This window comes from Colossoma macropomum, unplaced genomic scaffold (assembly GCF_904425465.1).
Source record: "Colossoma macropomum unplaced genomic scaffold, Colossoma_macropomum, whole genome shotgun sequence".
NCBI classification, from domain to species: Eukaryota; Metazoa; Chordata; class Actinopteri; order Characiformes; family Serrasalmidae; genus Colossoma; species Colossoma macropomum.
Genome location: NW_023494800.1, coordinates 28,609,265 through 28,633,131, shown reverse-complemented (window position 1 = coordinate 28,633,131; position 23,867 = coordinate 28,609,265). Strand labels below are relative to the sequence as shown.

The 23,867-nt window shown below is 36.7% G+C and overlaps 1 protein-coding gene across 2 annotated transcripts; it reads left to right on the top strand.

Moving 5' to 3' along the window:
- Positions 1-6,780: 6,780 nt before the first annotated feature.
- slc22a21 (solute carrier family 22 member 21) lies at positions 6,781-23,608 on the top strand. 2 transcript variants are annotated; one of them, XM_036588341.1, is made up of 11 exons: positions 6,803-6,898; positions 7,064-7,239; positions 14,006-14,109; positions 19,036-19,190; positions 19,440-19,611; positions 19,823-19,949; positions 20,918-21,015; positions 21,350-21,564; positions 21,985-22,167; positions 22,606-22,741; positions 22,964-23,608. In XM_036588341.1, the coding sequence occupies exons 1-11, from the start codon at positions 6,850-6,852 to the stop codon at positions 23,067-23,069; spliced, it is 1,521 nt and encodes a 506-aa protein (XP_036444234.1). In that variant the 5' UTR covers positions 6,803-6,849; the 3' UTR covers positions 23,070-23,608. The 2 variants fall into 2 exon arrangements, with proteins under 2 accessions (XP_036444233.1, XP_036444234.1); XM_036588340.1 differs by having other exon boundaries at positions 6,781-7,239; positions 22,964-23,607.
- The last annotated feature ends 259 nt before the right edge of the window (positions 23,609-23,867 follow it).

The following is a 23,867-nucleotide window of genomic DNA, read 5'->3' as shown; positions in this document are numbered from 1 at the left end:
ATCACATTACCCAGGCAAGCTTGCTTTTACTGCACTGCATACTGCATCACTGTACATCTCTGCATGGAAAGGAATGGATTTCTTTAATTGCAAAGTAGGAGCAAAGAAATACTTTTTTAGTTTAGATCTGCTTGCAGAAGTTGGTGGTTATTTGCAAGCGTCTGGCACACATCTTTTGAAATAGGAATGCTTGCTTTCGAGAGATATCTGAGAGGGGCACAGATTAATTCCAGAAGATCTTTCAGTTGAACTGTTAGCTGCCACACCAGATCATCTGTGTCTGATCTTCTCACCTATTATAACAGGAGGGAGCCTCAGAAGATACCAGTTCTCTGTTGCATGGCCACCTATTTTAACTTCCTTTTCTTCACCTATATAAAGTACTTGTTGTAAATGGCCAAATCATACGCCAATTCCTTCAAACACATCATGACCAATATAAGGTGGGAAGCCAGGCTGACAGACATGAAAGTAGGTGAGGAAACTGGAAAATTAATTCAAATCAAACCTCTGCTTTCTGTCAGGGCACCACTTTGTAGCTCTGCCTCTTTGTAGTTTTGCACTGTTCAGGGTGGGGCACATTTTTGAACATCACAGAGCTCACTTCTTGCTACAAGGCAATATCTACAGAAGTAAGTGGCGACATTGAACTTCTCTGTGAAACTACAAGATGCATGCAAAGTAGTGTCATTCAAACTTGACAAAACATCTTTGATTTCTGACTCTGTCAAGCTGGTATTAGCTTGCAGGGCACCTTTAATTTGATTTCTCATGTATTGGTGACACACTATTGAGACCGTCTACTTCTTCCACAATTATCTAAATAGTGGAGGAATGTACAAGGTACTTGGCCTGCAACTAGTAAAACATACACAAATTTCTCATATATAACCCTTTAATATCAGCTGGGTCCATGTCATCCTCAAACTTGTCATGTACAATGCTTTCATCTGACTGACCTTGTGCAACATCAGAAGACTGGCTACACACAGAATGAACAAAAAGGATAGCGAAACCTGCACAGATGTAGTATTTTTAAGCATTCTAGAAATGTGTGCAGTAAAAGGGGACCTTGCTTTGCCACAACCTCTGAATGGGCCCTTCACTTCTTTATACTAAAAGATCTTTCACATCTGACTATTTTCACATATAAGTGGGCCCTATACTGTTTCACATTTGACACAGATGACTGTCTATGGTGGCAATAAATGTGACATTTAAAATAATTATTTTTTATAAACCCTTATTTGCACCCAACTATACAACAAGCATATGTACCATGTGCCTCAATTTTGTGTAATTGCTGATGATTTATACAGTCTTTTACTGGTTAGTAACAATGCCACATGTATGACATTTGAAAGCTTTTAGAACACTTATCATATTGCAACCTGTGCAGCAAATCTTACTTCAACATGAGCTTAAAGACTTCCGGCTGTCGTCATTTGCAGGAGTTGCAGGTTAACATCCACATTCTTTTGTACTGCAGTTAACAGCTGTGGGAAAAAATAGACACACATTTGCACATGCTTGGGTAAAACAACGATAAACAGTGACTAATGCAACATCTTTTTATGGTTGTAGCAAGCAAGTAGTCTAAATTTAGCTGGCCAACGACATGGAAGACACAAAACTCATAAAAAGCAAGATGGCAATACTACAGAGATAAAGCCTAGAAAACTAATGTATGGTAGACAAACTGCATTACTGCTAACAAGGTGTTGATATTCTTGCTGGCACATTGGATAGCAAGTTAGAGCATTCCTTTCATCAGTCCTGTTCAGAGGCCAGGTCTGTTTAAGAGTTTATGTTATAGGCTAAATTGTATGCTTATTATTCCTAGTGTGATAAGGCCTAGGGGAATACACTAATGTTCATGTAACATCTGGATCATTTTATTTTTTCCACAGATGGTGGAACTTAATATGATTTTGGCATCCTGTAAGCCAATCACTTTCTAATTTTTTTTAAAATACTGAGTTAAATTAAAATGTGGTTGTCACACATTTTACCCATTAATACATTTCTAAAAACTACTTTCCTAATAGACATGGTGCAGATGATGTGACTGTGCTACAAGAAAGCACTCTTTGTTAGTTGCACAAGCCATTTTGCAGAAGCTTCACATCCAGTCTCTGATGATTCCCCCCTTTACACATCTCTGATCATCTGTGAAAGCTAAGTAATGGCAAAAATTTAAACAGTTGTTAAGTAGTTCACATGTTGAAAAAGGTCAGCAGGTTATTGCTTGGGTTGTGAACACACCTGTAGAAAACAGCAGTGTACAATGTGTATGCTAAAGTAACAGAAGCTTAAAATTCAAAATTCAGCTTAAAAACTGGACGGTAGGTAGGACAGTAGGTAGGTAAGTAGGTAGGTGGGTAGGTAGGTAGGTAGACAGATGTGACGGAAAATGTGGAATGTGGAAATGTGACAGATCTGGAATTCCTTATTTAAGCATACAATTTACATAATAACAAACTTTAAGTTTATGATTAACAATTAATTTGTCTTTATACTTATAAATCATAAGTGAATGGTTACATGAGGTTTGCATGGGAGAAGGGGAAGGTGATATGTCAGCTAGTTCATAGCTTTATAATGGCTTAGCCAAATGTCTGCTGTAACTGGTGAGTTAGGCCAGTTTATATCTATGGTGCTCTGGTAGGAATTTGCACCTAAAACGTTGCACAAATTTAACTCTATGGTTTTACACAGTTTTAGAACATGAAATGCATCTAACAATTCAATCTTCAATTTAATCCAATGCAATGATAAAATGAAGGTCAAAATCTGTTAAAATGTTTTTTTTCCCTATCTCAAAGGATGGTCAATACCTGTGTTTTTCAGTTTACGTATGTAAAGTAGTGGTTAAGAAATGCAAAATGACAACATATCTCTTCCTGTACTCACATATTTTCTTGCCATTATACAACCCCATTTCCAAAAAAGGAATGTAAAAAAACCCAAAATGCAATGATGTGCAAGTCATTTAAACTCTATATTTCATTGAAAATGCTTCAGAGACAACATATCAAATGTTGAAACTGAAATTTTACTGTTTTTTGAAAAATATATGCCCATTTGTAATTTGATGCCAGCAACACGTTCCAAAAAAGTTGGGATGGTAAAGTTGTGTAATGCTAAAAAAACCACCTGGTGGTTGATTGACAACAGGTCAGTAATGTGATTGAATATAAAAAGAGCATCTCAGAAAGGTCTTTCAGAAGTAAAGATAGGGAGGGGTTCACCACTCTGTAAAAGACTGCACGATCAAATAGTGCAACAATTCAAGAATAACATTTCTCAACATAAAATAGCAAAGAACTTTTGCTTTTCATCATCTACAGTACATAATCTTATTAAAATATTCAGAGAATCTGGAGAAATCTTTGTATGCAAAGGACAAGGCCAAAAACTATTTGCTGGCTGTGGTCTTCGGGCCCTCAGACGGCACTGCATTAAAAACAGACATGTTTCTGTTGTGGAAATCACTGTATGGGCTCAGGAAAACTTCTGAACAACACTGTCTGTGAAAAAATTTGTCGCTGCTTCCATAAATGCTAATTAAAACTATTAAATGTAAAGAAGAAGGCATACACCGATCAGGCATAACATTATGGCCACCTCCTTGTTTCTACACTCATTTTCCATTTTTTCAGCTCCACTTACTATATAGGTGCACTTTGTAGTTCTACAATTACAGACTGTAGTCCATCTGTTTCTCTGCATACTTTGTTAGCCCCCTTTTACCCTGTTCTTCAGTGGTCAGGACCCCCATGGACCCTCACAGAGCAGGTACTATTTGGGTGGTGCATCAGAAACAGCACTGCAGTAACACTGATGTGGTGGTGGTGTGTTAGTGTGTGTTGCGCTGGTACGAGTGGATCAGACACAGCAGTGCTGCTGGAGTTTTTAAACACGTCATTGTTACTGCTGGACTGAGAATAGTCCACCAACCAAAAATATCCAGCCAACAGCGTCCTGTGGGCAGCGTCCTGTGACCACTGATGAAGGACTAGAGGATGACCAACACAAACTTCACAGCAGCAGATGAGCTATCGTCTCTGACTTTACATCTACAAGGTGGACTGACAAGGTAGGAGTGTCTAATAGAGTGGACAGTGAGTGGAGACAGTGCAGCAGCACTGCTGTGTCTGATCCGCTCGTACCAGCACAACACACACTAACACACCACCACCACGTCAGTGTTACTGCAGTGCTGAGAATGAGCCACCACCCAAATAGTAACAGTCTGTAATTGTAGAACTACAAAGTGCACCTATTTAGTGAGTGGAGCTGATAAAATGGACAATGAGTGTAGAAACAAGGTGGTGGTCATAATGTTATGCCTGATTGGTGTATATAAACAGGTTCCAGGAATACTACCACTTTCTCTGGGCCAGAGGTCATTTTGGTCCGACAAATCAGCATTTGAATTTCTTTTTGGAAATCATGAACACTGCGTTTTATATATATATATATTATATATATATTATATATATATACACACAATTCTTCTGTACTTTATATGTAAATAATACTGTATTTTGCATTTCTGGTTAGATGCTGCATTTCATCGGCTCTGTATCTGTACTCTGCATAATGACAAAGTTGAATCTAATCTAATCTAATGTGTCACACTTGAATGTTTCAGATCATCAAACTACTTTTAACAGACAGAGATAACCAAGGTAAACACAAAATGCAGTTTTTAAATGATGATTTCATTAACTAAAAAAATGCTCTTCAGCCCTACCTGGCCCTACGTAAAACAGTAATTGCCCCCTTACCTACTAAATCAACCAGTTAAGCAAATGACTGTTGGGTTCAATTTCACTAGCCACGCCCAGGCATGATTATTGCCAGACTTGTTGAATAAAAACATCACTTAAATCAAACCTGTCTGGCAATGTGAAGCAGGCTAGAAGAAAAGCAGCAAATGATGCACGTTCTAAAGAGATACAGATGTGAAACAAAGTCATTGAAATCTAACAGTCTAGAAAGGGTTACAAAGCCATTGCTAAGGCTCTGGCGAACCACATTGAGAGCCATTATCCACAAATGAAGAGTGGCCAGCCTACCCAAATTTCACCAAAAGCACATCAAAGACTCATCCAGGAGGCCACAAAAGAACTCAGACAAACATCTAAAGAACTGCAGGCCTCTCTTGCCTCAGTTAAGGTCAATGTACACAGTTCCACAATATGAAATATACTGGGCAAAAATGGCACCCATGGGAAAGTTGCAAGGTGCAACCCACTGCCGACCAGAAAGGACATATGAACTCGTCTTGCATTTGCCAAAAATATTCTTTGGACTGATGAGTCAAAGGTGGAACTTTTTGGAAGACATGTCCCATTACGTCTGGCATAAAGAACCATGAATTCTGCTCTCTATCAGACAATCCCGAGGGAGAGTTTGTGACCTAAAGCCTCAAGCGCAGCTGGGCTATGCAGCAGGACAATGACCTGAAGCACACAAGCGAGTCCACCTCTAAAAAGAAACAAAGTTAAGGTTTTGGAGTGACCAAGTCAAAGTGCTGACTTGAATCACATTTTTTTAGGTTAGTTATTAGGAGAGCAATTACTTCATATATGTATTGAATAAATGTTTATCTTCAATATGATCAATGATCAAAATGCAGCTTTTAAATGATCAAAAAATATTATTTAAAAGCTGCATTTTGTGTTTACTCGTGTTGTCTTTATCTTGTATTAACAGAATGTTATATTTTTATTGTATGGGAACAAATAAAGGAACAGAAACTAAACAATACATGACTTTACATTCTCTAGCTAAAAACAAAAACAAAAACAAAAAAAAAAAACAATTTAAAACAGATCACAGATACTGTAAATACTTACTCTACCTGATGTGCATCATATGGTCAGATGTTCTTATCCACATCACATCTAGTGTCCTTTCTTGCTTAGGACTAATCATTTGCTGATTATGTGCTGGCAGCATAAAGGACTGTCCAATAAGCCTGGGCAATAGGGCAATGTAATTGGGTATCATTGATGCTGGACAAGTAACCCATGGTGATGTGTAAAAGGCAATAATCATCGTTTTGGTAAAAGAGCTGAGAGAACTAGAGAGGACTAATTTACCATTTAATAGCTTGAAAAATACGCTGGGGTTTAAAGTTTAAGAAAAGTGCAGGCTCACGGAATAGTAGTCAGTTTTTGAGAAAGAGAGAGAGAGACAGAGAGAGATTTCTTAAGAAACTGCCTGTGTATTTTCTCTCTGTTACACACAGTAATACTACCTTTACCACACATATTCCCCTCAATTTACTTTACGCGAATAGAACTGAAAATGAATGCCGACGTGCTTTGGAACTTCAGTTTGCCTCAAAGTGACTCGCTGCAGTAAAAAAAAATAGCTGAAATGACTGGATGTTGGCATAGAGCAGCTTAACTCTAACCTGGAGAGAAGTTCCCCGATCCTTGTCTACAGCCAATATTCACAGAAAAAGGTAATAAATAATTTCACATAAAATGTACCCATAACGTTTTATCCGCTTTTACTCTTGAAAAATTGATTAAGTATCCTGGTTTTTAGTTGAACTATATTAAAAAAAAAAGTCGCTGTAGCGACGGAAAACTACTTGTTTTGAAAGTGCAAAGCACCTGAGCATGGCTTTGGAAATCACTTGTAGTCGGAAGTTTCTCCAGCAGGGAGGGCTATTAGCACGCAAGTCGCCACAAATCTGCACAATCGCCCGCCCTTCCCTCTCCTCCCCTCCCCTCCCCTCATCCTCCTCCACCTCCCTATAAAACACAAACTTCATACTTGAGCCTCACTTCCGCGCCGGCGTTTGAAGAGTTTCTTTTGCCGTTGGCGATGTCCTCCTCAGACTACGACCACAGAACGGCTTTTCTCGGAGACTGGGGTACATTTCAAAAGACTGTGTTCTTTCTGTTATGTTCCAGCATTATCCCGAATGGTTTCACAGGCTTGTCCATCGTGTTTATCGGCGACACGCCGCCCCATCATTGCCACATTCCCGCTGGTGTAAATATCACTGCTGAATGGAAGAACGTTTCTATTCCCATAGAAGCGAACGGCAGAGCCAGTGAATGCTCGAGGTACAAACTGGATGTGCTGAAAAGTCATTCTGACAGGGGCTTGGTACCGTGGGTAGACGTGAACGTATCTGCCATAGAACAGGAGCGCTGTGTGGACGGATGGGAGTATGACCGAGAAACATACGTTTCCACCATCGTCACTGAGGTAGGTTGATCGTCTGGGATGGTGGCATACCGTCGTTAAGTTGGCTTGCGGTTAGCGATTCGGATTTCTACCGGCTATAACTCCGGAATGCAGTAACCGTATCAACTTCCATATCACGTTATTCTTCTCTTTGTTATCACAGGCATAATTTTAAACCACCTGAGCTTAACTCACTCCACTTGTCTCCAAATAGTTGGTTTAAACTGGACATTTCGATACAGCTGGCGGTCATGTAAGGCATATATGTATATATGTATATGTATGCATATATATATATATATATATATATATATATATATATATATATATATATATATATATGTATGTGTGTGTGTGTGTGTGTGTGTGTGTGTGTATATATATATATATATATATATATATACACACACATGAATAGAAATGAATTGGCTAACATTTAAGTAGTTATTTTCTGTAGCAAAGAGTCTAAAGCCCAGTTGTAATTGTTACAATCGATCAATCAATCAGCTTGTATTTTCACTCGAAATACATCGATGGTGACCTTCATTTACAGTGTAGCCCAACATTTACAACATTAGAGACTGAAAAAATATACAAAGGAATTTAATCAGGTTAAATTAAAATTAACAAAACTACATAAACAAAATAACAGAAAAAACACACAAAATAAATGGAAAATAATTAAGAGAACAATTATCCTTTGATTGAGAGAAAAATTTAAAATTAAACCAAGATAGTAAACCAACTAATAAGATTTCAACACAAAATGATAAATAGACAAACTAAGGATTATAAAAGGTAATAAATATAAATATTTAAAAGCAGAAATAGATTGAGATAAAATAAAATAAACATATTGATAAGAAAAAAGTAAATAAAAAAATAAGATAACTGTAAAATTAAATACAAAGGAGAAAGGAAAAGTTAAGCTCAATTAAAAAAGGCTGTCTGAAGGTGGTTAGAGACTAAAAGTTTGAAATAATTGCATGACACCAGCGGGCCAAGTTTCAGAGATTCTTGTAGTAAATTCCAGTTCACTGGTGCACTGTAGCCAAAAGCAAATTTTCCCAGTTCAGTAAAAACTCTCTGTACCTGAAAGGTGATCCAGTCACAGGAGCAGGTCTGATAAGTATTGTTATTTATAGAGCTCATAGATAAGATATAAGATGGCATATGGCCGGAGTAAATAATGAATAAAAATAAGCCGCTGTGTTTCCCATCGTGCTGCTAATGAGGACCAACCAACTTTATATATACAGTCTGTAGTAGTGAGTGTTGTAAAGGTTGCCAATAATGAATTGCAAGGTGGAGTGATAGATTGAGTCTAGTGATTTTGAGGGTACTGATGGACGCATGTCCAGAAGCCACATCACCGTAGTCCAGTACTGATAGTACGCTTGCCTCCACGACTCTTTTTGTAGCATACATAGGCAGATAAGATTTATTTCAATATAGGAATCCAAACCTCTGTCTGCACATACTGATTAGTTTATTAATATGAGATTTAAATCCACCCAAATACCAAGGTTAATCCACCCAAATACCAAGGTACCTATTCTCTGTGGCTCACTCAGTGCTGGATCCTGTCAGGATCCTGTCAACTTGCTTGGCATCTAAAACTAAATTGTGCTTGTATAGCGCATTCTGTAAGGTGTTAAATAAGCATTGGAGTTTTTCTGTTGCTGCATGAACAGATTCAGCAGAACAGTATAAAATCTTGTCATTTTTGTACAAGTGCACTTTGCAGTCTGAGGCTGAGGCAGTGAGATTTTATATATATATATATATACATATATATATATATGTGTGTGTGTGTGTGTGTGTGTGTGTGTGTGTGTGTGTGTTAAATAAAACTGGACCTAGGATTGGGCCTTGTGGGACCCCTTTGGTTATGGATGTTAAATCTGATGTGTACTCTGTATGTGTCTGAAAGGTAATAGGGGACCATTGCATTATTGTAAATACCAATCATTTGTAAGTATTCCAAAAAAAAAGTCTTTAGTCAACAGTGGCAAAATCTTTTGTTAAGTCAATTAAAATGGCAATACAGTGCTTCTTCCTGTCAGAGACCATGTAGAGATCATTTAAAACCAGTGAGATGGTGCCGTGCTTTTCTCTAAAGACACACTGAAAGTTAAGCAGGACGGAATTTATATAAAGAAATTGAGTTGGCTGTTCACTAAAGATTCTAAAATAACTGGGGTTACAAGATGCAGGAAATAGGGGTCCAAGCCGTTCTCACCTCACGGTCATGCAGTGCACAATTGCAGATGCGAAAACCCTGAGGCTGTATGGTGACCATCTATTGTTTTGGTGCCTGTAAGTTGTAAAAATGTTGAAATGTAATTTCATAGGAAGTTGTGACAACTTTATCTGACAGCGTTGAGACAATGTACTGCAACGTTGTCAGTAAGTTGTCACAACCTTCTAGAATCCTCAGAAGTTTCATTATGTCGGCATGGACCTTAATGGAATTTTACAAAGTTACCAATAGGTTGTCATAAATACCACATGGCAACGTTATGTAATAATGAGTTTGTGACGATGTTGTGATAACCTTGTCCAGGCAATGTAAACAGCACCCCCTTTTGGCAATATTGTATCATTTGTTTACTAATTTAACTTGACATTGAGCTGTATTTTGCTTGTAATCTTAATTGAACCACTGCAGATAAGCAAATTTGCTCAATTAGCTCATGACCAATGCGGAACCTGCACATTGCACAAGTCTGTCCCAAATGCAAGCAATCTTAAGGTTTCTTACCTAATAGGTCTGCACATTGTTGAATTCACATTGTTGAAGAGGACAGCAGGGCATTCGTTCATTCTTAAAGGGAAGCACTGATTCTATCAGCGGGGCCATGATGAGTCTGGCATGTTGGATTTGGGGGGATGCGATGCGTCATTGAGAAGTTGAGAAGAACACCTAATTATGGTGGCAGGTGGTATTTGCATGATTAGTGTCTGAAGCATAATATAGGAAACATCAGTTTTACTTTGCAAATGTTTCTGTGTAACATGGAATAACAGTGGCAAAAGCTTATATATTTATACATAGTGTTTTACTTCCAAAATTCAAAATACAAGTGTGAAAGATGAATGGTTTGGATTTTAATATGTTGAAATAACTGATGTTGACTGGAAGTGATAATCAACGACCTCTCTTGCCCAACTCCGAATCTGTCCAAGTTTATCCTTAACAACATTTTGATCAATATTAGTCTGTTCATTTACACTGTTACTGTTTTGATAAAAAATAAAAGCTTTCATTCCATGAATATTGATTTAGCAAACTTGTATTTCAATTGGATTTTTTAGGTAACACCCTTATAAAACCCATATGCAGCCAACTTAAAAGGGGGGATCGTTCATATCATCTATGTTAATCAAGTGTAACAGAGATATGGAAAAAAGGTATAAAAACCTTAACCTATTGGGATGTGCTGTACCATTGCTGATTGTCTGTTTTACAGAATGGTCTTGTTCTAAAAAGAGTAGTCTTGGAAATACACAAAATCACAACTTTATTGAAGTGCAAAAACACACTTAAAATACTTGCTACATGCAGTCAGGAAGCTAAAACTTAATTACACTTAATGTAGTAATAATAATAATAATAATAATAATAATAATAAGCCTTATTAATTGAGCACTTTTCATGCCGGTGGCAGCTCAGTGCTTTACAGGAGGTGATAAGGCTTAATAGTAATAGAAGTATGAGTATTAATTTAAAGTCATGTAAGACATTGACACAGATCAAATAAAAGACACAAAGAATTGTAATCAAGCACTAAGTGAAAGAGTGGAATTGAGTTCCACAGTTTAGAAGCATAAAAACTGAAAGATGCCTCTCTACGTTTTCTCCATGTTTTCCAGAAGGTGTTTGCAGAAGGCCAGTATCTGCAGATCTAAGGTCACATGCTGGAACATAAACAGACAGTCATTCTGTGATATAAGCAGTGGTCATTTAGAGCCTTTAAAACTCTCGTTTTTGCTTTTGTTAGAATCTGAATCTAGAAATGGCCAAACTTTAGCAATATTTCTCAAATGATAAAAAGCTACTTTACTGACTGTGTTTACATGTGGGATAAAACAGAACTCAGAGTCTAAGATTACACTCAGATTTGGTACTTTAGGTTTGGTATATGAAGAACCAAGCTTCTCCTAAATCATTTTTCTCTGAATTTTATTTCCAAGGATCAGTATTTCAGTTTTTTCATGATTTAGTTGTAGACAATTTTGTGGCATCCACTAGGAAATATCTGACAGTCAGCTGATAAGCCTGTCAACAGAGTCTTGATTATCAGAAGAAATGGAAATGAACTTCATTGCATGAAAACAACTTTTTCTAGGACTTTACTTAAAAAGGAAGGTTTGAAATTGGTCTAATCCATGCTATAGCTGAAGAGACTGCAAACATTCCATCACCCATTCCGGCATTTTGAGTTAATGTTGTATCACAGAATGCAAAATACAAATAAATCATGTATTTGAAGGGGATAAATAAATACATAGGCCCCCAGAGACCTACAGTGAGAAGTAATGTTGTAATAAAGGGCAACAACTTTTCCATCCAGTAAACAGAGTTACAATTTTTTGGCTAAGAGACCAAAAAGGCTATATTACCACATCTCTAAATAGGATCTCACAATAAATGTAGTAAATATGTTGGAAAAAGTAAGTGTTAATGTTATTAGTAGTACGTGTGTTGAGGGTTACACCAGTGTAGTCATTTGTGGTATCTCATTTCTCATTTCATCTAGTGCACAAATCTCACAACTACCCCTCAAAAAATGATGTTGCAGTAAGTTTTAATATTCTAATTTAATTTGACCGGAAATAATGAGAAGGGAATTAAAAAGGGAATTTTGGCGAAATAATCTTTTTATGCATAATCTTTACTCCTCGATGTCGTCCTGGTGCTTGGACCCCGCAGATTGCTGCTTGCGGCTATATTTCTTTCTTTAAATTTTCTGGCTTAAAGTGTTTTGAACATGTGAACGTTTGCTCAGTACAAATGCAGTTCAGTTTATTTTTAGCACACATGGTATTCATAGTATCCATGTTAACGACCAAAAAATCAAAAAGCCAGTACAACACGTGAAAACAGCTTTGTACAGTTGTACACACATAAAATCATATTTTTATTAAAAAACAAAGTTCAAAACTTCAAACCAGTGAGATTCAACTGCTCACCCTGGGGGCATGAAGAACAGAGATGCAGTCTCAGTTCCTAAAATGCAGGGGACAAAAAATTAATTTTAATTAATTAATTCATTTTAATGTAATTTTATTTTGTTAGGGTTTGGGACAGCCACCTCCAAATAGAAAGTACCTTATAAATATCACTGTCTCAATTAATGCCTTTCGATAGATCATAACATAATTCTTGGGTCTGAATACTTTCATGTGTTTTTTTTTTGTTTGTTTTTTTTTTTAACTGATTAGGTAGAGTGGTCCATATTAAGTCGTATGCAAATGTTTGTGTCCATTGGTCAAATTGCATGTTTTGTTAATTTAAGTGATATACAACCTCACAAAGAACACACTTTTACATTTTAATGCACAGTTACTGCTTATTTGCTAAATTAAACAGAAAAGAAAAAATAAAATAGAAAATGTATCATAGCTTTTTTACCATAGGCCACAGTTTGCATTTTATTTTTTTCCAATTTATTAAACTTAGGAAATATATAGAAATTATGCATTAAAAATTGTGCAAAAAGACTTACTTTCATTTCATTTAACTTACTTTCATATAGAAAATCAACAAACTTGGCATTTGACTAGGAGTGTTCAAACTTTTGCATACGACTGTAGGTATCAACATTGTTACTACCTACCATATTGACTCTGTGTGGTGTGCTGTACAAAAGACTGCAAGGATTGAAGCTGAAAATGGTGTAAAAAAAAATCTTAAGCCTACAGGCTTTATCTAAATAAGCTATTGTGTGGAATGATGTTGTACATAAACATAATTCAACACAATTCTAACAATTTTGTCAGTTTTAGCAAATGCCAGAATACTCAGTAAAAGGCAGAGATGGCAGAGAAAGAAAGGACAGTATAAAGGAAGGAAAGTGATCAAGGAGACATGGACAATGGACAGAATGAAAGCAGAATGAAAGAATATAGAGAGCAAATCGAATCAGAGAGGAAGCCTCGGCTGCGAGTCCTTTCCAGAGCATAGATCATGCTGATCATGCATTTTTAAAAATAATAAGTAATTTCAGTTCATGATTGTCATTCAGACTAATGTGATGAAATGTTTTGTTGTTATATACAGGATGCTGATATACTAATAGAAGGCTATAATAAATACATTTCCATGTTGTGCCACCCCCATTATAAAAAGTTTTATTATCATTAAAATGGTGCATTGTTGAGAACTTTATATTTCATAGCCATTTTATTTACTATCTAAAACATCCAGTGAACCTACACATTTGAATTTTGTTATGTGTAATGTTGACAATGGTATAAATCAGAAAAGAGCAAATACAAGCTTCTGAAAAGTAATGCCTGTTGCAGAATACTGTCACTGTTGTGACAAAACCCAAAACAAAATGTAATGTAGGACACTTTCAAGTAGACCATTCTTTGTCAAAAGGTAAAGGGCAGCTGGTGAATTCAAATGGTATAAAAATCATAATAAAAACAATGAAAATGAAACCAATGATTTATGATGTCTTTAAAATACCCTGTGAGCACTGATTACATGTGATTGATTATGTGATATTTTTATGCATTGAATTGGGATGTTGCTGTGTTGTTTGGTTGTTGGCAGTGGGACTTGGTATGCTCAGATGACTGGAAAGCTCCTTTGACTTCATCACTTTTCTTCTGTGGTGTCCTCATTGGATCCTTCATCTCTGGACAACTATCTGACAGGTGATATTTTTAATATCCACTCACCTTTAACACAGATTTTTTTTTTTTTTAATGGCATTAATTTTGCTAAATGAGCCATACATTCATTCAGAAGATGATGGTGGATAAATGGACTAAAATTTTGGGGTTCTCTCTCAGATTTTAGACAAAGCCAGTAGCCTGTTTTTCAGTGATTTAAAGATTTTGTACAGTGTTTCCATAATGTATTAGTGGGACATCCTTGCATTCCTTTACTTTTGAACTGTATTATGAAGCAGTTTACTCTAGTATATTAATAAAATTCTTTGGATGAAAGAGACTGATAGGAATAGCTTCTTGGCCAGAGGTGCCATTCTTTTTGTCTTTTACTTAAGAAGAGTTTCCTGGTTAGTGAGCTGAATAGGATGAAGGTAATTTGTTCTACTGTTCTTTGTTCTTTTGATATAAAACAATATATTATTTTTGCAGCCCAATGCACTGGTCTAACAATTTCTGAAAATACATCTACAATGACAACTTCTTTGATAGTCTGTACATGCAAAAGTTCCAAAAATCTAGGGTAATTTTTTAATCAAAAAATGGCTAAATTCATAAAGGCATCAACATTCTGTTAGGCAGCCAGGTTATTACCTTTATTAAGTTAAATCAAATATTTTTCACACTACAAGAGTGTAATAGACTACTTTGCATTTCATTGAAAAGACATAACATGTATTTCAGTCAGGTACATGTGATTTTCATACACTGTTGAAGGGGAGGGGGGGTTGCAAAACCAAGTCATTTTTTGGATGTTCAAATTATTGGTTAGATGAGTTTAATTAATTAATTAATTAAAGTTTGTTATGTTTTCCTGTGCCATGTGCCTATGTTTTCTAGTCCATGTGTTTTTGTTGTTGTTAGCTTCTCCCCTGTTCTGCCATGTCTTCAGCCCACGCCTGTTGCTTCCTCTGTCGCTGTCATTGTCCACAGCTGTTCCTCGTCTTGAGTGTTTGTGTGTATATATACCTCTATTTTTCCCTAATTTTTTGGCCTGTATTTCTCTTGTACCCTTGTGCTCTTTGTTCTCGATTTGTGTTACTGTTCCTCGTTCATCCTCCCTGCTCATTGTTTGTTTTTTCAGTTCTGTGCTTCTTGTTCTCTGTTTCCAGTTCATGTTCAAGTTCATTTTCGTGGTTATACTTGTGTTCAGTTTCATGTTTAAGTTCGTGTTCATAGTGTTTGGTTTTCTCTGCTCATGTTTTCTTTGTATTTATGTACAGTTAATGTTTACTGGTTTTCTTAGTCCATTTAGTTCTCTGTATTATCGTGTTTTCTGTTTAGTTCATGGATCCGCACCACATTTATGTTCCTGCCTGCTTTCTGGATGTTCAGAATAAAGACTATAACAAAATAGATGTTCAATACTTTTATTTTAGAGAAAGTGAGTCTAGTATAATAATAAAGTAATAATAATAATATTTTTCCCCTAACACTGTAGTTTAAGTAGGCCATAATTGTCAAGAAACATGTAGTTTTCAAAGACTTCATAAACAGAACTGTTCACAGTACAGTTTTTTTCATAACTTGGTGCATGAATACACATTTCAGTTAAAGTGTGGAGTTGTAGAAGTGCAGGCCTGGCATAAGGGCATCATTTTGTCCAGCAAAACAGTAAAGACCGCATCCATACAAATTTACAATAAATTTCCTGCCCATATGTTACTGTGGATTGAGTGCAGCGTGGATGGCAGACAGCTTATCGCGCTCACAATCATGGGCATGCCAGTATCCCTGCTGTGACCAGGCATGCTCACACACACCAAGGGGCCCATGTCAAATGGCTGGAAGGCGACCATCGTCCATGGTGGAGTCATGGCACTTGTGCCAGCGTTGATAGTGGGGTGGGTGGCATAGAAAGTGGTTGGTCAGAGCAGCGCTGTTGCTGCCATTGCCCCTACCACACCAGGATTTGACTTGGTGCACTATGGGGCATATTGCTATTCGCACGGAGGAGCCATGCCAAGGACACAGCCCCAGATGAGGACGGGGTGTTTACCACTGAAAAGTGAGTGCCCCACGCCATTTGTGCTGGCCAGGACTGGGTACGCCAAGGGGTTTGGCTCAAGGTTGTGGGTGGCTGGGACAGTCAACCTTTAAATGGGAGGCTATATTGCATCCCACTGCTGCCATAGAGGCTGGGGAGGCATGGCCATATGAGGATGCTCGTGGGAGGCATGCACTCACTGGAAAAGGGACTGTTTGTTGTTTTTGTTGTGTTCTTTTCATTTAAAATGTGTATATGTGACCTAGGTCATTTTGTGTCAGGCAGTGGGCTTGTAGGTAGTTTGGTTGAGTGTTCTACTGTGAAGCACAGATATATGGCTGGTGATGACCTCCCTGCTATATTCATGCTGTGTTATCTGCCTTTCTGCTGGTGTTTCAATAAACGCACTACTCGCAGCAGAATCATGACCTCCCCTATGTCTTACTCTTACCCAAAATAGGTTTTGCATTTGTGTTTGTGGAAAAAGGAGGTCTAAGGAGACGGTAGTGAAACAGTTTTAAAAATAACATTCATTTCACCCATGCTGTCGCAGACGCTGTCATTTCTGACAACCGAAATAGCAAATGATCATGAATGGGAATAAATGTGCTTGTGTCCAACAAATTAGTAATGTAAATGTTCAGAAATATATGTAGCAATAGAAACACAATAGCACACAGACAGCTCTGATTCTACATGCTCATATGTTTCACTATGGCCTGTCTGGACATGCATGCACTGTAACTTTTCTGAGAGAAGACCTAAATGAGTTTATGGGTTGTTTGCCAGATTCTCAGAATGGAACAAGATCTTGTGGTTGGTGTTATGCTCCATCCATGATAGAGGCCCTAGTTTTAAAGATGGTCTTGTCTGAGTAAACGGAGCATTCATAATCCAGGTGATCTTTAGGGATTTTTGCCAATATTTTTGTTATTTTTAGTGCAAATATCACTTTTAGAAGAACCACTGTATTTGAATAAAAATGGTCCAAAGACAAGATATTTCCTTTATCTTGTCCACAGCCTGCTTAAGAATTAAATCATCTGGTGAAATTAGCAATTTCTCCCTAATTTAGGGTTTGTTGGTATGTTCAAGCTGATCTCAAATAACTCTAATTATAGAAGCTACCAAAGCCCCTCAGATTATCAACATACTTCAAAAAGGATTCACCAGATTTTTGTGTGTGCTGACAAAATCTGTTGAAGTATAGCCATCTTTGAACAGAGTAAATTTACATGGTGTCCTGGGTAATTTTCTCTTTTACACGTGCTCCTCTGTTTTCTTGCCATCCTAATCGTCTGTCGCCTGTATGTGTTTTTCCTCCCTCCTTCTATCCTCCTTGGTGAGGATGAAGGGCACATCCAGGTACACCAAGTACACTTAAATCACATTCTCTATTCATGCCTTTGCATGTTTCTAGGTGGTCAAGAAATTATGTTCTTCATATAAGTGTGCCTTGGCATTGAATACAGTGGGAATGTATTTCCTGTTCACGGGGCAGATTTCACCTATAGATCTTTAGATCTGCTAGGAGAACATGAGGGTTGGTAATGTACGTCATAAATGTTTACAATTATGTGAACATTATTTACAGTACTAACAGAAACATGCTTTGAAAACATATTGCATTAAAATGGATGTCTGTGTGACTTTTTAAACCATTTTGTTGGTTTAAATTTTGGGCAGAATAGGTAGTGATAGAGGTGGCAGCATTTGGTACCTTTTTGGTGCAGAGAATTTCATTTAAGATTTCAAGATTACAAAATTCTTTAGTAGAAAAAGATAAACTAAGAAGCATTTTCAAAAAGCTAAAAAAAAAATAAATAAATAAATAAAAAAAACATTGTGACAAAAAATGATATAAATAGGTGTATCTATTGTGAGAGACATCAGCATCTGCAAGTATCAAATTCAGTATAATGTGTTTAAAGGCATTATAATGCTGATTTATAATGCTGTTTTAATCAAGTCATATAAACTTTTTAAATTGTCATATAATTGTGAACATGACAGCCGTGTATATGATTATTTAGCAACATTTAATACAGAGGCCTTCACTTATTTGGCCAGTTTCCTGGACATGGGTTAAGCCTAGTCTGGGACTGATGGTGAATCTTCATTGGAAGTTTTTTTTTACTCTAGATTTAGGCTTAATCAGGGTCTGGAAACATTTCCTGTAAATAGCATTTGTTCATCTGATTAACGCTGTTCCATAATGCTAATTTCCACTGTATGGGATTTGTTACATTATGGTAGTACCAAGCTAGCAGTAATGTACATGTTCAGTAGCTATTTTGTGTTAAAATTAGGTTGTACAAAACCTACAGCAAAGCTAGAGAATGCTCAACAGGATTTGTAGTATAGGATTTGTGTAGGATTTGAAGTAGTCTAAATCGCCTTGCACGCTCAGCGGGAACTTTGCAGAGTTGGCATTATTGAGAGGTTACTGGTTCAAGTAATCAGTAGCTTGCCTCTAGAATCTCTTCTGAGTTGCATAGTGCAAGATTTACAGATATTCTGGGTTCTGAGATTAATCCTTGCCTTCTCAGATTAGTTATCTATTGTGCAAGGGGAGCATGTCAGCAGGGTGGGCACTGGCTATGACTAACAAATGGGGAAAAAAGGGAGGAAAAATTGTGTACATAAATTTATTTTTTCACAATACTTTAGAAGCCTGTAATGTGCCAGAATATGTGACATATAATATTAGGCGAGACAGCAACTGTCAGGATTTGATGCTTTATTTTCACCAGTATGGACATCACATTACATCACAGGGACTATGTAGTTTGTCACATTTGTGATAAATTATATAGTTAAAAAATGCGTAGTTTTCTGTCCTCTCATACATGGAAAAACCTTTTATATTTGAATCAATTATGTACTTGTACTTTAATTTTCAAAAATTTTCTTTTCACTTGCAGGTTTGGAAGGAAAATCGTGCTGTTTTTAACTATGGGAGTTCAGACAATATTCACTCTCATTCAGGTTTTCTCTCCATCGTGGGTTGTATTCTGTTCACTGTTCTTTGTCGTTGGGATGGGACAGATTTCAAACTATGTGGCTGCATTTGTTTTAGGTACGCGTGTAGAAGTGAATTTCACACTATCTTTTATGTCAAGCTAAATGTCTTTTTTAAGATAAACAGTGGACATGCATTTATTTTGTTTTTACCCATAATGATGCCCGAATATACAAGTTGTTTAACATTCGCTATTACAAGAATTTGAGCTAAGAGTGAAAGTCATAAAGTTAAAATTTGGAATTTTTTTGGCTGTGTGGATTCAGAATATGCTTTTGCTCTCTTAATACACTACTTTATCACAAGGAATGGAGATTCTGAGCCTACCGGTCCGCATCATCTACTCAACTGTTGGAGTGTGCATTTTCTTCTCCTTTGGCTACATGGTACTTCCACTTGTGGCTTACTTCATAAGAGGCTGGAGGATGCTACTGTTGGCCCTCACATTACCTGGCTTCCTCTACATCCCACTTTGGTGGTAGGTGTGTGCCATATATTATACTGATCAAATGAGTCCAGGTAACAAGTTATTATTTACTCATTAGAATGATGTGACTGTTAATATGATATATTCATACAAACAATGCAGTGCATGTGTGTAACTTGGAATAGAGCTTAACTGAATTAAATGACAACCCTAAAAATGGCAGGACTGCTCACTCAGAGAGCTCGGTTTTTTGGCATCACAGGATTGTTCCAGAGTCTCCAAGGTGGTTGCTATCTCAGGGTCGTGTGGATGAGGCAGAGGCCATACTGAGGGATGCTGCCAGGAGGAATGGGATCAAAGCCCCTGAAGAAATTTTTCCACCTTCTCAGGTAAGCGCATTTGTACTTTAAATAATAGTGTAATTTCCCATGATTTATGTCTTTAGCCATTAACTCATAAGACTCGTCATGTGCATTATTTTGCACCAAATTATACAGTTAGATATGAGGTATGGTTCATTAGAGAGATACTTTCCTTCTGCATGCATTCTCACGTATTTGGCCCCATTCCTTGCGCTGTTGTGTAGAGCTGTAATAAAGTGAGATGACTCCCCATGGAGATGGAATGCCTTAATTAAATCCACACTGACATGGTTGAGTTGAAGTGGAGGTTGTTTCTTTCATTCACTCTGGGAAGCAAGTGTGTCATGATCCTGATAATGGTAAATGTAAATGTTCAAAACAGTGTATTGAAATTTAAAGCTGTATCACTGACATGCTCCTCTGTCTCTTTTGAGGGTCTCTATTTACTGCCTATTTTTTGGATATTTCTTACACAGTCTGTGATTAAAACCAGCCATCTAGGTGCCTCCTATCATGTTATGTAAAAGGTTCTAGTCGGTAGGCACTTATAAATTTTAATGGTTGTGAGTTTTGGAGCTTATTTTGTTGTCTGAAATATGTTTATCACTGCACCCTTACTCATAAGACAGGCTTGGACTTAGCAATTATTATGATGTACAGTAAACATTGAAATTAGTAATTCATAATCATATTGGCACCATAGGGCAGCTCAGAGGACATATCTTCTTGCCATACACTATTGTTCTTGTGTTATTCCAAAAAGATCTCTTCCAATTACAAGCTTCTGAAACAAGAAATTGAGGACACTTTAATTAAAATGGAAATTTTCCATTTAAACAACTACAGACTCTTGTTTGTGTGTTTTCTTAGCTGTGGCCTTTAGATGGTGCCTTATTTGTAGTTGTGTGTGTTTATTTTATTTTATTTTAGTTTAGTTTGGCGATGGTGGTCACTGCTGTTTTATTGCAACACATTTGTTGTCACATGCTCTGTAGCCTAGGGACAAGGCTGGAACCATGCAGCCCCACAACCTCTGTGATCTGGTGAGATCCAGCAACATCCGTACTATTACTATTCTGCTGTGCCTAGTCTGGTAAGTGTCCATCTGCACACTGTTTTATTAACAAATAAAAGCCCAGCTGTCCAAAGCAAAGTACTTAAATGTAACCCTTTGTTATTAGAGTTATTGGAGTTTGGGAAAGTTTTAACTCTGAAATTTTTAGGCCTTGTTTTATTGCTCAAAGATGTTATAACTATTGTTAATATGATTAGTCTCTAGCTAATTAGCTAGATTTGGCTGTAATACATAATACACAATTATCATCTATAGTGGACCATACCAATAAAGTGGGACCACTCTACCTAGCTTATATTTTAGAATACTAGATGTTAATTTTGCAGGACTTTTGTCTTCCCCCCTTTTTTAGGATGACTCTCTCTATAGGATACTTCGCCTTGTCTCTGAACACGTCCAACCTATATGGGAACCCCTATTTGAATTGCTTTTTCTCAGCAGCTGTTGAAGTGCCTGCCTATATTATTTCCTGGCTCATGTTTCGCTACTTGCCCAGACGGTTGTGTCTCTTCTTCACCCTTTCTTTGGGTGGAACGGTACTACTCTTCATACATCTTCTGCCCCAACGTGAGATGAATTAAAGCTTACTAAATTCTATAGCTTTGGTGCAATTCATAGGAACTACAAGATTAGAGTATGTGTGGCTTGTTTTCTTTTTTCATTTCTAAGCCCACCCTAAAAAATACATTAATTTTTGAAAATCTCCTTATCCCCTTTGACCTCTGAACTACTCACTATATCTTTGGAAAGAGATTTATAGTTGAATTAAAGCTCTGAACATTACAATTAGTGTTGGGTATAGCAAATAGAATATCATGAATATGTATGTATTAGAATAAGTGGATATGATTTAGTTTAAACTCATAAGAAACTGCAGGAAAAGCATGCATGGCTTGGGTGGGCTGTGACAAATTTACAATTATGTGTTATGCCAGACACCATTTGTCACAACTTTTTGAATGAATGTTCTGTCTTTTGCTGCCACAGACATGAATTATGTTGCCATTTCGCTGGAGATGCTAGGCAAGTTTGGTGTCACTACAGCATTTGCGATAGTATATGCTTTTACTGCTGAACTATATCCCACTGTCTTGAGGAACACAGCTATGGGAGCTTGTTCAATGGCTTCAAGAATAGGCAGCATATCTGCACCATATTTCATCTACTTTGGTGAGTAAACTCTTATCAATTTAGCAAATTCAGTTTTCAAAGTATACTGTTGTACACTTCTATACAATTTCTAAATGTTGTGACTACATTTTACAACAGTACTTGTGCTTGTTATCTCACTTATCGTGGTCTTCCTGACATTTGAAACAGGGAGATGGCATAATATTGATGTTTTTACTTCAAAGGAAGTAAAGTTCTAATCAAAAAATGCCAAAAAGAATGTCACAAGGCTGTAGCAGAGTTTACTAACACAGCAAACCCATTGTAAATTTTGATGACAAATAAGAGACACCACTGTTCTACTGCAGTGATTCCTTATTGGAAATTTAAGTCAGTATCTGTATCCTCTATAAAAAAGCACAGTATTAGGATCCATTGTACACCAGATACACAATAACCACTGTATAGTTACACGCTATTGTTCTTTCATTGTTCCAGGAGGCTATCACAGAGCCCTGCCTTACATCCTAATCGGCACTCTAAGTGTTCTTTCTGGATTGCTGAGCCTACTGCTTCCAGAGAGCCTTGATATGCCACTTCCTGAGACCATCAGTCACATGCAGACAATTACTGGGTAAGCCTTATGCTGCAAGTCAAGCACGCTATTGTCTGTTGTTTGGTTAAGCATTATAACTTCTTCATGGTCCTTGATGGCATTTCAGAACAGACGTTTGGACTCAGGGTCATTATTAAGTAATCTTTTGGCCATTCTCTGTTATGTGTTAATGATTTAGCAAGACAAGAACACTAAAGTGACAAGTGTCTTCTTGCAATTTTCCTTTGATCTGTCTTTCAGTTGTAAAATGAGACGCTCATCTTACAGTCTTACCACTGCAAGAGCTGAAGAGGAACACATGTCCAATCCTAATGATGGTTTAGGGGCAGAAATATCAAAACTCTAATGAACAAATATCAAGAAATTGTTACTAGTATGCATTTCTCTCTTCAATGATTTATGTGTATTTTGCTGTAATAAATTGTTTACTAACAGTAACATAGAATCCTGATGATTATAATCTAGTATTTGAACATTATGTATTTCTGGGTCATTCATTACTCATTGCTCAAAGTATAGTGTATAGATGTTAAAATTATTGCATACTAAGTATTACCATTTACTCACTGATGTTAGTGCTCATTTGTGTATTAATACAGTATTTTTTGCAATAATAATGAGTTCATTTTAATTTTGGCTTTTGTGGCTTCATATTTAAATGTAGTTACAAAGCTATTGGCTGTAGTGCATTTTTTTTCAAATTTCAACAAGTAGATTAACACTGCATAACAAAAATTTCAGGGAAATCCATACTATATAATTAAAAATATTTAGTATGTTAATATGCTACATTGATTATAGTAATATTAACATGCACTTTATTCATTTATTATTATTATTTTACTCTAGCAAATAAACTGCCTCAGTTCATTTGTTTGTGCATTGCCTCTTGCTTTATTTTCATTTCTCTCTTTCTTTCTTCTAAAATTTCTTCTTATTTGAAAGAGACCATGTCTTGCTGAAGAATTCTAACTTTGGCAGTGATGATAGAGATGCTGTCTTGGCATGCGTTTTTCTTCATGTTTTTCTTGACAAGCATGGGCAATTTATCCTGTTAGTGAATGGGGAAAAATTTGTAACGTGGATGTGAATGAACATGTGTTCATAAATGATTTTTAAATTACAAGAAATTTGTTAGCTTTGC